General features: G+C 29.9%; 1 protein-coding gene across 1 annotated transcript; it reads right to left on the reverse strand.

The window, feature by feature from the left end:
- Positions 1-2,702: 2,702 nt before the first annotated feature.
- LOC102587424 (disease resistance protein At4g27190-like) lies at positions 2,703-10,501 on the reverse strand. The gene is made up of 2 exons (XM_006358331.1): positions 9,971-10,501; positions 2,703-5,075 (listed from the first exon to the last, which is right to left on the reverse strand). Exons 1-2 carry the CDS (start codon positions 10,499-10,501, stop codon positions 2,703-2,705), a joined length of 2,904 nt encoding a protein of 967 aa, XP_006358393.1.
- Between the last annotated feature and the right edge of the window lie 4,327 nt (positions 10,502-14,828).

The raw sequence follows: 14,828 nt of genomic DNA on the forward strand, positions 1-14,828 counted from the left end.
AACATATTTTAAAATTTTAGTTGACTCTCCGAATTCCATATGTCTCATGTAATTGAGACAGAGAAAAACATATATTGGTTTAAAATTAATAAAAATATTATAAATTATAATAATTAACAACTTAAAATTTATAAAAAAAAACCTTTAAAATTTTTTAGTTGGCTCTCCAAATTCAATCAGTATTACAATAATTAAAACATAGAAATTAACATAGATTGGACTCCTGCTGACATTTATGTTTCCTTTTTCTAAATTTTCTCTTTTATACTTTATATAAATAATTTTTTTATGTAAAAAGTATTATAAATCATAATAATTAATAGCTTAAAATATTTCAAAACATATAAAAAGTTTTTGTTAACTTTCAAAATTTCATCTATGCCGCATAAATTGAGAGAAATATAGATATATAGATATTTTAAGTTGCTAATTATTGTGAGTTATAGTACGTTTTATGTAATTTTCATATATATTACTCGGTCCTGATTTATGTGATACAAATGAAATTTCAAAAGTCAATGAATTTTTTATAAGTTTTTTTTTATATTAACTTGTTAATTATTGTGATTTCTAATATATTTACGTAAAATATACTCTAAATACAAATAATTAGCAACTTAAAATATATAAAAACATACTAAAAAATTGATTAATTTCAAATTTCATATGTACCACATAAATTAAAACAGAAACAGTAACATATATTGGGCCCCGTGCTGGCACGGGGTCTCATATCTAGTTTTAAGATATGTGACAGTTATCTAATTTTACATTTCTTAAATTAAAAAAAATAAACTAAAAAAAAGTGTAGGTCTTAAGCATCTCAAGACCTTTTTGGTTGATCAAAACAATATTAGAAAAATTTAATAGATACATTATATCATATATATTTAACTATTAGAAAAAAAATAGAATATTTTAAAGTTTTTTAGTATGTGTATTTTTAAAAATGATAGAAGATTTTTTTACAAACCGTTTTAAAATATAATTAAAAATTTAAGTTAATTGACAAAACCGCATAATTTTTAATTTTTTTTTTTAAAAAACAACTGTCAAATGAACTTTTACTAAACAAAAAGAGAAAAATAAGGGAAACAAATTAACCTCCACTTCAAGCATTAAAATCCTCTCACGTTTCTTTATTACCTCTACACTCAGACCCACTTTCAACAAGCACTAATTCTTTTCACGAAAACTTACTTTTTATATTATAAATATTTTGAAATTCTAAAATGTTATGTTTCGGATGGTTATCAGTGAATTGAAAATAGGTTGTTATTAGCAATGAAGAAGATAAAACAAGGATGTTGATGTCTGGGCCACAAATTCTATGTTAGGAAAGGAAAAAATTAAATATATAATAGGAGAAATATTTATATAAAATAATTTAGTAAGGAAATACTTAAATTAAAATCAGAAAAGGAACAAAAAATATATTAACTAAGTAATCAACAAAATTAATTTAAAATCCGAAATTAAAAATTAAAGACAATTTAAATCTTAAAATCTGTTTAAAGGAGAAGAATACTTATGCACGATGGAGTTTTTTAAAACATAATTCATATTCAATTAACAAAGTTAATTTATAATCTGAAATTTAAAATATTTTAAATCTGAAAATATTTTCATTTTAAACAACAAAAAAAGAAGAAGATAACTTTACCCTTTTTTTTTTAAAAAAAATAATCTTCCCACGTTTTAAAAAATATGACGAATCTCTTCTTCTTATCCCCCTATATATTTTTGTATCTATTGTTTTTAATTTTATCGACTTTTAATAATTATATTACATCATCAGATTTTTGATCGATGTTGAGATAAAGAAAAAGTAGGAGTAAGTGGCCCATGAAAGTGAAAAACATCCTTTAAGTTTATGTATTGTGGTGAATTTTTTTAGAGAATTAGAAAAATAAATGTAAGTTTTGATGCATTTGATATTTGGCATATTAGAAAGATAAAGCATAATGAATATTTTATTTAAATTGAATATATGAATAAAATAAGTATAGTGCCTCTAATAATGATCCATTAGCACCTCTGAAATAGTTGAAGTTATTACAAAAAATAACAGTTTGCATCGATTTAGCCAAGAATGACATTCTAAGTGAAAGTTGGGAGGTTTAAATAAAAAGATTTATCAATTAAATTTGTGTTTTTTTTAAGAGTATTATACTAATATATTATCATTAAATTAAAAAATTTAATATTAAATATTAATTAAAAATCTACATGCATCACAAAAAACCACGTGTCATTTTTAGGATTAAATTAGTTGTCATTGTAATTTTAAGTTATTGGTATTATTAGCGCATAATACATTTTATTAGTTATTTTCAAGTATAAAATTATCACATTTTAAATTATCCGCGCAACGTCGGGTACGTATACTAGTTATAATAAAGCTTAAATCAAAATCAAATTAATACTAATGCAAAAAGAAAATCAATTCAATACATATGGTTTGGTTTGATATTTGAAAAACCTAAACCAATCCAGTCATGTACACTGTATTTCAAATAATATATACTTGTCATAAGAATATGAATCTAATGACATTTATATTGCTATATTTATTTTTGGCTTGATGACAATCAAATAAAAAAGTCCACCCCAACCCTAGAAGTCAAATCTGAAATATTATGTTCACTCATAATAAAATAAACTCACACGTCGAATTTCAGCTACCATGGGCATCCATACTTTTATAATATGTTAGTGAAACAATTCTCTAAATTTGACTTGTATTTTTCGTCATCCCACTCCAGGCTGCTCCACCATTCTGATCTTCCTCTTATTTTTTTGATTTTGTTGGAGGTTTGAATAGAGAGAGGCAACTTCCTTATTCCATTGCAAGATATCACCTCAAGTTCCTCCAGGTGTTCCCACATACTCTCTGGCTCCCCAAACGTTCTTAATGCGTTTAAACTATACAAGAGTAACTTTCGGACTCTTGGAATTTCTGAGCTAACGAATGTCGTCTGACTTGAGCCGCATTGTGCCAGTAACTCTGTTGTCAGCTTAAAACAATAGGAAAGTGTAATTTCTTCCAAGTGCCTGGGTACAGAAAAAGCTCCACCAACATTAAAAAGACATGTTAAATTACGACAATGGGATATATCCAGTTTGCGTAATTTAGAAAATCTTAGACCCAGAAAATGACCGAAATCAGAAACACTCTTTAAATTATCTACAGAATAGAATCTGAGATATTCCAGATTTGGCATAGGATCATCAAACTGTCCACTTCCTTCTATGGATGGTCCAAAATCATAAGAGCAGCCAAAAATGTATAGTGATTTTAATCCATCAAAACTGTTGTTCCGAATGAACTCCGTGAGACCCATGCATTCTTCCAAGTACAAATCTGAAGCAAACTGCAACATGCTTGAGAGCCAGACTTTGCTTTTGAAAATGTCAAAACCTGTGAGGCATATCGCCCTTGTTGACTTGTTGAATGGTACCTCATCATGAGTTGAAGTATTCCCAACTGTAATGTGAAATCTTTTCAATCTTTTCATCCAGGTGTACTGGTCACTTTTCGAAATTGAAATTGATGAGCTATCCAAGTAAATAAAAAGTGATGTCAGATTGGGTAGATGTGATATCTCATCAAAAGAAGTTGCTCCAACAACACCTCCACTTCTTATGCGTAGCTGTAACATTTCAAGCCTTTGCAACTCGTGGAAAACCCCCAGGTCGATGCTCTCCTTCAACCTACCTAAAGTCATATTTAATAGCCTCAGATTTGTCAACTTGTCCATTCCTTCCGGCAGACAACATAACTCTGTCCTATCACAATCAAGCAACTGCAAATTGCAAAGATTACCAATAGCTGGTAACTCGTTCAACATGCGGCACCTTTGTAGTATTAGAGTACGTAATTGACATAAACTCCTGATGGAACAAGGCAGTGCTCTAATACCAGTTTCACTCAGATTCACAACTCTTAGAGCTGGAAATGACAAAAAGAATTCATGGGGAATTTCCCTAAGGCTATAATTGTCTTGCAATAGTAAAGTTGTTGTCTCTGGGTATTCCGTGAGGTTATCAGTAAGATGCTTAATTTTGTTGCTTATGAAAGACATTCTCTTGACATTATGTGAAATGGATTTATCTATCCATATAGCAACATCACGAACCACATCATGCATCTTCACACAATCCTTCTCATGGGCTTCTTCTAGTAAGCAGACATTTTTTAGATCCTCGATAATTGTGATTCCCCTGTTGTAAGCCTTTTCATATGTGTCATGTTCACCAAGGAACCCCTCTGCCCACCAGCAATGTATGAGATCATTTGTTGGAATAGACGCTGGATATAAGGAGCAATACAAGAAACAACTTTTAATGTCACTTCTATTGCCTCTTTGCTCTAAAGAATCAACACTCCATTTGATGACCTTGTAAACCTTATCTCTTACATATGTGGCATTAGGTTCAGACTTTCTAAGTGATTCCAAAGCATCTTTCCATTGCTCGGCCATGTTCTTCCCTCTCATAGATGCTCCAATAACTGTGATTGCTAAAGGTAAACCATCACACTCTCTTGCAATTTCCATTGCCACTGGCTGAATATCCACCGGCCAATTGGCAACATCTCCCACATTTTTGATAAACAGAGCCCAAGATTCATTCTCATCCAATGTGTAAACCTTCATTTCGATGTCAATTTCCATTTGGTTACAAACATCCAAAAAACGAGAAGTTATAATAACCTTGCTTCCTGCGTGATCTTTTGGTTGGGGCACACCTACATGATCCAAATCTATAGCTTCCCAAACATCATCTAGTATCACAAGGAAACTCTTTTCCTGCTTAAGCCTTTGATAGACTTTGCTGGCATTCCTCTCTTCACTTCCCTGATCAGTATTTACCTCTAGGCTTAATCTGTCAGCAATTTGTGCTTGAACCTTTCTTATGTCTATTGGCGGTTTGGGTACTGTAACCCATATCACAACACCAAAAGACAGTTTAGACCTAATTGACACGTCAATCTGTTTAAGCTCATTGTTCAAATTCTTCACCAAAGTAGTTTTCCCAATTCCTCCTGCACCCCACACTCCGATGATGCCAACCTGACATACCCAAAAGAATAATTAACCCACAAGTGAAACATGCAACAATGGTTGGTAATATACAAGAAAGAAGGATTGTAGGAGGCTTTGTTTCAACAATTGTCAAATTAAAAGATTAATTTCAACTTATTTATAATAGGAAAAAATATAAATAATATTATCTTATAGAGAAAATTTATTTTAAATATCTATTATATGTTGGCTAGAATTCTCTCAAAAAATCGAGGGAAATAAATTAAAAAATTAGTTTCCTCATTCTTCTCGGGGAAATATGTAGTTATCTCCAAATATCAAGTATAAATTGATATCTTTATGATTTGTGTGGCCAAATTTTAAATTTTATATGATTTTGTTTATCCTTTATCTTATACCAACAACAAGTGTTATTTCTACATTCCTTCTTGAGTAGTTTCTTAAGATAAAAAAAAAGGAAATAAATAATTTAAAAGATTAAGCAATATAATTTTATGTGAGTAAGCCACACTAATGAATATTACAACATAATTTAAAAAACAATTTTTAAAATATTGTAGCTTAAAGTATAATTAAGTATGATGTACTCAAGTTACACACACAAAATAATCATACAATGAATTCATGATCGTACTTTTTATTTTTAATTCATATTGAAAATTACTTTTTGAATTTGAATTAAAAAATAAATTTAGAAATTGAACATGAGATACAAATTTATTCAGTAAAGGTGAAAGTGTTTAACTTGAGTTTTAAATCATAACCACTTCTAACAGATTAAATTATATAGGAGATTTCTGCTAATTTATATTTCATTTTATTATTTATGTATGTCTAACAAAACTTGTTAATTCTAATTTCACATAATACATGATTTATCTATTATAAAAAATATAAGTAGACAAATAGTCAATCAATATCTTTATTTATGTTTTATAGTAAATGAAATTATAATTTTGCAATAAATGGTTAATCAATATCATTATTTATATTTTGTAGTAATACAAAGTTATAATTTAAAATAAAATAAGACAGCAAATCTAAAAAATGAAGAACAAAAATATGGGCAATGGAATAAAAATTTTAAAATAAATTAAATTTCAAGAAAAAGAAAAATAATATTTATTTATATTATATTGTATTGAAACAAATAATAAGTAAGAATATTAGGTAAAGTAATATGTTAGAGTATTAAAAAGTCACATATGAGGATACTAATTAATGAGTGTTACAGTAGCAATAACTTTATTTTTCATGAATAGTGGATAGTCGTGATCCTTCATAAGTAATTTTTTTAAGTTCATATTTAAAATGTTCTTTTTTTATAATGTATTCTTTCTTTTATGTCATCTGCTTATATAAAGAAAAAGATAAGTTGTATAAATTAGTAGCTACTCCCTTTATCCCAGTTTTGTGACTTACTTTTCTTTTTAGTTAGTTTCAAAAAGAATTTAACTATAAAATATCTATTTTACTCTTAATGGAATGATTTATAGCCACACAAATTTCTATTATTCATTTTGGACCACAAGTTTTAAAAGTCTTCATTTCTTTCTTAAACTCCGTGCCGAGTCAAAGTACCTCACATAAAATGGGACGGAGGGAGTATTTGATTTAACGATCTACTCACATTTAGGGGTAGCAATTTCAGCCCATATTAATGAAATGAGTCAATTTTGCCCAATGACTTGGATCACTCATATTTTAATGAGCAACTTTCACATATAGCAAACATAAAAATCATATTTGTATGTTTTAACTATAGTTTGCATAATTGCGCTCCATAGCAAACATAAATATGTATATTTTGCTATACATATACAAAAGAAAGCAATTGTATAATTTTGCTATACATACACAAAAGAAAGCAGTTGTATAATCTGCTTTGGTATACATATAAAAAAGAATCAAATTGTATAATCTGTGTTTGTATAAAAGCGGAGTAAAAAGAGAAGAAAGACAAAAGAAAAACTGGGCAGGGAAATATCGTATTTGTATAATCATAAGTGTATAGGAAGAAAATATATGTATTTATATTTGTATATACAATTTTCTCTCGCTTTATACAAACACAAATACAATGTATACATTTGTGTTTGTATAAAGTGAGAGACGCGAGTGAACGAGCGAGATCTGGGAGAGGGGAGAGAGGAGAACAAAAATATATGTATATATACAATTTTCTCTCGTTTTATACAAACACAAATGCATTTTATACATTTGCGTTTTTGTATAAAGTGAGAGAGGCGAGTGAGCGAGCGAGATTTGGGAGAGTGGTGAGCGAGATATGGGAGAAGGGAACGAAAATATATGTATATATACAATTTTCTCTCGCTTTATACAAACACAAACACATTTTATATATTTGTGTTTGTATAAAAGCGAGAGAGGCGAAATAACAACAGTTTGCTATGGGGTACAATTAAATCAAACTATGGTTATAACATTTAATTTGAATTAATAGTTTGCTATTAGATACAATTTTCCCTATTTTAATTGGTTAAATATGAGCTTTAAACTATTTTAAGAGTCTCTACAAATATGATCAAAATGGATAAAATATGGGTATCCATATTGACCCATAATAGATCACTTAATTTTCATTTCCACTCAAAATTCTTAATTGTGCTAAAAAATAAAAAAATTAATATTAATTTTCAAAAATTAAAGTAATTTTCAAACTTAATTGAAAAAACAGTATTTTTTTGTTTTTGGAAAACAAAAAAAATTTAGGGGTAGGTTGGTGGAAGGGGGGCACCCTGGGGGTGCTGGAGGAGGGGGTAATTTTTATTTTTTATTTTGGAAAACAAAAAGAATTTAGGGGTCGGTTGGTGGAAAATTGGAGGGGGGGGGGTGGGGGGTGCCCGTGGGAGGGGTAAATTTTTTTTTTTGAAAAACAAAATTTTTTAAATGGGTTAGAACCATTTTACCCAAATCATATTTGACCATATTATATTTGGGTGGATTGTAATCCAAATCATTTTTGCTCAATTCATATTCAATCCATCCAAATCCGATCCAATCCAACTATTTGCCACCCCTACTCACGTTTGTTCTATGGTTTGAAAAAATATTATATACTAGAAGTAACGTTATAACTCCTTGGTATATGTTTTGTTTAATTAATGCTAATTCCATTTGAAAATAGAGTAATGTTTAGAGAATTTAATATATCCAATGGTTATATTAATTTCTTAGTGTCACAAAATTGTCACCTCGCCTTAAATTTCAACGAAAACTAAAAACATAAGACATAATAAAAAATAAATAAATGGTGATTTAGATATTAGAAATTTGTGATAATATAATGAATATTAGTAGCTCTGTTGGTTGTCACTTACTACAATTTAACTTTATAATTTCTCTTTTATTCTTAATGAAATGATTCTCAACTACACAAATATCTAAAGATTGTTTTAGGGAAAAAGGTCTGAAAAATACTTCAACTTTGACTGAAATTGTTGTTACGATACAAAACTTTATGGAGGACCTTTTACCTCCCTGAACTATTTAATAATGTATTTTAAAGGTATATATGTGCCCATGTGGACACATTACTATTTATAATTATGCAATATTTTTTATGTCTACGTGGACACATATATACCTTTAAAATACACTATTAAATAGTGCAAGGGGTACAAGGTCATTTCCAAAGTTTGGTATCGTAATAGCAATTTCGGTCAAAGTTCGAATATATTTCAGACTTTTTTCCCATTGTTTTAGATAACAAGTTTCTTTTTTTAATTTTTAATTTTTTTAAAAATATTATGCCAAATCAAAGGATGCTACGTAAAATGAGGAAAGGGAGTAATAAGTAGGGGTGTGCAAAAATTGAATCGACCGATAAACCGAACCGAAAAAAGTGTTATTGGTTTATTGTTATTGGGTTATTGGGTTAACGGTTATTTAATGGTTTTACAAAAAATAATTATCGGGTTATCGGTTCGTTATTAATTTTTTAATATTGGGTTATTGGTTTAACCGATAATCCATTAAAAATATAATAATTTACTATTTTAATTTTTAGTTATACATATTAATATATTAAACAAAAAATATTAATATAATTAGTAGTATATTAGACTAAAAATATAAAAACCCTACACAATAATTAACACTACTTAACAATTAACTCTCCTCTCTACTTTTAGTTATTTAACCTTTAGGTTTTACTTTTTAGTATTACTTATTTACTTTAGTTAGTTTATAATTGACTAATATTAGCTTTAACGTAAGAACTTCATTTAGTTGAGTCTTTTCTTTATATATGATTTACCATAACCATTGCCTCATTTGCTACTGTTTTGACTTTTGTCTATGATTTGATTTTATTTGATTCTCTTTATTGCATAAAGGGGACCTTGTTTTATATATTATGGTGATTGAAAATTGACCAAGACTTTGTTGTGATGACCAAAATACAACGTTGGTCCCTATTGTCCCGTTTGGGATGATTATTTCGATGTATGCGTATAGCGTTAAATTATTGGATAAGTCATATATTTGTTTTGAAAGTATTTTCTTATTGGTTAAACCGAAAATCGAACCGTTAAAGACCTAAAACCGATAAACAGAAAATCGATAACAAATATCGTATTGGTTTGGTTATCGGTTTAGCATATTTGAAAACCGAAAACCGATAAACTGAACCGATAATACTTAAAACCTAACTGAACCGACCGATGCACACCCCTGGTAATAAGTAATTATATGACTCAAACGCTGATATTATGAACCAATCATTTAACATTTTTTAAAGTGTTCACACTTGTTTCTAAAACTCGTAAAAAGTTTTTTAAAGGATAAATTAGTAAAATTATGTGCTTATTTTATGGGAGGAAGGGGTTAGTGTTTTTAGCAATTACCAAATTCTAAACAATTTAGGATTACTAATCTTGATTACTTCCAAAAATTAATACCTTATCATCTTCCAATAGTCGTAGGATTTTGTTGAGATTCCTTGTTGCTGCGGACTGGCCTTCTATTGATGGTCCCGGGATAAACTCAACTTTTTTCACCTGGTAATTTTCTACCATTAAATTGGATCCAAAGTTTTCTCCGACCTCTTTAAGCCTGCAAAGTTGATCTCGGATGTTCTGCACTTGAGTGCAGACCTCCGAGCGGAGGCTGCAATTTGGACAACACGTATATTTACGTGTCTTAGCCGTTGCAATGTTTTCTTGCATAGTTTCCCATTCATCCTCCAGCTCACAAACATCTTCGATCCACTTGATAACATCTGGTTTTGGTTTATAGCCTTCTCCCTTAGCTTTTTCCGTCTTTCCTTTGATATCATCTCTTAACTTTGTTATTTTCTCCATTTCCTCCCTTAGATTTTCAACTTTTGACGAGAAACGGACAATATTTTCAATCTTAGGATAGATGCATTTACATACAAACTTTCCGACCTCAACAACAAAGCCACCCACAACATTAATAAGTATTTCCATTGGTAAAGAAAACGTTTGTGATAGAGAAATTCTCAAAGATTAGCAAATGAAACTAAGCTGATTGTTTCTTGTTTGTTTAAGGCAGAGAAAGTAAATAAAATTATTGGTGAAAGTCAAGGAATTAATATAATAATAAAACAAGGCAACATGATTAAAATAATATTTAAGTACATGATCCACTTGACAACGGTATGTAAATGTCAACGATTCGTTCAGTTTCACAATTTATAAGCTGTCTTTTGATGTCTCAAAGAGCTTCTCTATTTGCCAACAACCATCTATTCAATACAACAAATTGTGAAAGTCTAAAGTGCTTTGTTTTATTTTGCTAATTTATTTGCATTAAACTCTATGTCAAGTCAAACAAGGCAAACAAATTGAAATAGAGGAGTTGGTATTTTAGAAAGTTGAGGTTGTTGAAGCATGGATACATGTAGTGAACAGTTTTGATGGTTCATAATTTGCCTGTGTGTTGGGTGTTACAGTTAAATATAATGACAAAACTTTTCCTCTAAATCTTTTAAGAACACAAACCCAACATGAATATTTGGTCACGTAAATATTGAAACATGAAATCTGCATATATACTTACCCCTTCAAAATAAGTCCGAGGAGATGTTTACAAGAGTTGTGAAGGGGTAAGCAATTTTCACTTGTTAAACTAGCAACCCAAAACGATGGAGCAACCATTATTTCTCAGTATCTTTTCCAGATTGATACTGAATTTGTGGAGGTAATTATGGCAAAATTCTTCCTTTTTCAAAGAACCATGAGTGGACAGCAATATATTTTACAACACATACATTTTTACTGATAGGAAGAGGTATATTATATTAGAAATCTTATAAGAGCACGAAATGTTCATATACCATGAGTATTAAAGTATATATCCAAGCAACTTGTCGGGTAAGTTTTCAGTTGTTTACTGTGGACCATTTTACAACACGAGAAAACCTCTGTACTGAGATATATATATATATATATATATATATATATATGGGGCACTCTCTCAGTTTTCCTTCTTTTGTCATGAGAACAAAACATGAGCTAAGTTTCAACACAGAAGCAATAACAGTTTATCACAATTAACAAGATTATCACACAACACAACTGAAACAAGATCAGTCCTCAATATCGTTGGTCCAGTTATAATAATATCCACACCAAGTGTTTCCACCCCTAGTGTCGTTGGTCGGGGAAAAAAGTTCCATAAAAAAACAAAAACAAAAACACAAAATTCAAAAAATATCTCAAAAAGATCTTTTGAATAATTGAAGAGAGACTAATAAGACATCTTTATCCCTCTTAGCCAATTGATATTTTCTTCTTTTCATTATTTTTTTACACTTATTGACTCTTCCTTATATTCTTTTACAAAAACTGTAGTTTTTTTAATTACTAATCTAATATGAATTGAATGTTCTTTGGAATATTGTTCCTCTTTATATATATAAAAAACAAGAATTCATATCTGAATTCACATTAACAATTACATACATTACGTGTTGGTGCTCACATTTCACCACAAAAGTTATGATAAAGTGTTAAATATTCATTCATTCATTCTTGATTCTTAATTAAAAGTCTCATATTATTAAAACCCCGAAAGAGCATACTTACTTTTGATAGAAAACATTTTACGTAGAATGCGAATTGATTGGCCACAAAACTAATACGAAACACCGATTGAGAAACTCATAAGAGAAAATTGTATTGTTATATAATGTGAATCTAACGACTAACATCACTTTAGAAATTCATAAACTTCAAATCTTGAATTCCCCTCTTACGATGAAGTGATGAAGAGATAAATACTTTCCCATTCTTAACTAGAGATCTTATGTTGAGCATGTGATAATAGATTCACCTTTAATAAGGGGGCTAGCGTTTTACCTCTAAATTAGTAAAGTGTTCATACACATAATTTGAATTGATTCAATCCTAAAACAGATATCAAGTACCAGATATCGAGTAAGAGAATGATGAGTATATCAAATCATATTATTCTTGTTGAGTGAAGTTCCACCTCAAATTGATTGTATATTCCATTTTGTTAAATGGATAAGATAAAAGTGTTCTAACAACTAAATAATTCATGATTAAGATAACCAAAAAATCAGGAAGCATGACCTACCTGTTTATTTTTTTTATTATTGAAATAATGAATGATGACATTGCTCATTGTACCTAAAAAAAAATTTATTTTTTATTTTGTCTCCAGACTCATAGGGCCTCCCCAGACAGACAATTTGTATTTATTTTATTTTTAGGACAATTTTTTTTAAGTTTATTTAGTTAACATATTTTGAAAAATACCTTCTTCTTTTTTGGAAAAAAATAAGTTTTTTATAATAAAAGTAGTAAAAATAAGTTCTATAAGTAACGTATTCTATGATGATAATTGTTTCCCCTCACCCCCATCCCCGGTATCATCACATTATGTTGAATGATGTCTTGATATAATTATTTGGTATGCCATAAATCATTTTAAAGTAAAATTTTCAAGTAAAAATAGAAAAAAACGCAAGTTTTATAAGTGACAATCTAATGGTGTTTATGTTTACACACCTCCTATTCACCCGACCTGGCCTCTACAACCTAGCCAGTACTCCTCCCACACTCTGCCCATAATCAAAATTTTCGTTAAGAAAATTTAAAATATAAAAAAGTAAACACATGAAGAAATTAAAAGTATATATACAACTTCTACTATATGAAAAAAACTATTTTATAGATTAATAAATTTATAAAATACTCTAGATTAATAACTTTTTCAAAGTGAGATAAGCTATTTTATTCCTTTTAACGAAAAACCAGAAAAATTTAAAAAAATTAAAAATTAAAAAATTAAACAAGTAGGACGTAAAATTTTCCACATTTTAAATATGTATTGTATACTCTCCCCCTTCCCCTGTCTCTCTTCACACTCATTTGTTTTCCCATTTCCACACTCATTATACATCTTCATATTTCGATTTTTTTTAGTTGAGAGTCTGTCGAAAAACATTTTTCTAAATTGTAAAAGTATGAGTAACTCCTAAGTACATTTTATCTTTTTTCAAATTTCACTTTGTGAGATTGCATGGAGTATATTGTTATTGTCGTTATAAAAGATCTTCTTTTAAAGCTAATTTTCAAAAACACACCTTTCTTTTTCTTTATTTCGTCATTTTCAATATTTCATACAAATTTCATTTTCAACCACATGCCATCAAGCTAGTGTCACGCCCCGAGCCTACACCCTGGCGTGGCCGGCACTCGAAGACCATTACTGGCCCCCAAGCGAACCCTTGGCCTGGCTTTCTTAACTCAGCAGAAACCTAACTCAATAGAATAACTCCATGCAACGGAAGGACATAAAACAACTTAACTGATAAAATCTGGCCCAAAAGGCAACTCGAGTCTCAAAATAGAATATTTACATATATACATAGATGAGAGACTCAATACTAACTGACTGACTTACTTACTATATGTCTATGAAGCCTCTAAAATACTGAGATGGATGTTGGGACAGACCCCGCAACATCCTAGTAAAACAAAACTAAGAGAACAAAATAACTGAGTCCTCTGGAATGCAAAGAGGCTCACCACTGACTCTGAAGTGCTCAGCTGGATCAACGGCGTGCTGGATGCTGATCCTGGTTACCTGTGTCTGCATCATATAAGATGCAGTCCAACTGGCATCAGTACATTAAATGTACGAGTATGCGAGCTAGAAACTAAGCACATAGGCTAGAAGGAAATCTGGAAGAAACTGAAAGGCTTACCTGGCTCAACTCAACTCAACCTGACTGACTTCTTTCAATATAAGACAATTTAAAACAAGTGCGATATAAAGAAAGACTGTTTAAAACCTGCTATAAACTCTGTATGTATACAAAGATACAATAAGCCTGAGATGTATATAGAAATACAAATGAACTATGCATATAAGAATACAATAATTTCTGTGTATGAATATACAATAACTACTATGGGAGTTTCTCTAACCGACAACCATCACATAGAGCTATAGTGATGATACAACGATCGACCTCACGCTGCCAGAGCATCCTATACCCGGCCAAATGTATAAGACCTGAACTGCCTAATGGATCCACTAGTCTATCTGGAAAAGGATTCATCTAAAAAGTATGATCATTTTCTACCCATGGTGTCTAACATGGTTCTATGGGGGCTGTGGGTTCCTTGAATGCTTCCCCAACTCGGTGCTCGATACCACTCCCAAAAATGTACTGGCTCTTATGTTTTTTTTAAAACATATTTCTTCCTGCTGATTTAAGATAATTACTCAAAAACTTAGCTCAAAGGCTATCTTGGAAAT

This window comes from Solanum tuberosum, unplaced genomic scaffold (genome assembly GCF_000226075.1).
Source record: "Solanum tuberosum cultivar DM 1-3 516 R44 unplaced genomic scaffold, SolTub_3.0 scf00273, whole genome shotgun sequence".
Classification (NCBI taxonomy): Eukaryota; Viridiplantae; Streptophyta; class Magnoliopsida; order Solanales; family Solanaceae; genus Solanum; species Solanum tuberosum.

Coding starts and splice junctions, on each gene's coding strand:
- LOC102587424 (XM_006358331.1), bottom strand. CDS start 10,501: ATGGAAATACTTATTAATGTTGTGGGTGGCTTTGTTGTTGAGGTCGGA. Junction 5,076..9,970: donor GACTATTGGAAGATGATAAG/GTATTAATTTTT, acceptor TGGGTATGTCAG/GTTGGCATCATCGGAGTGTG.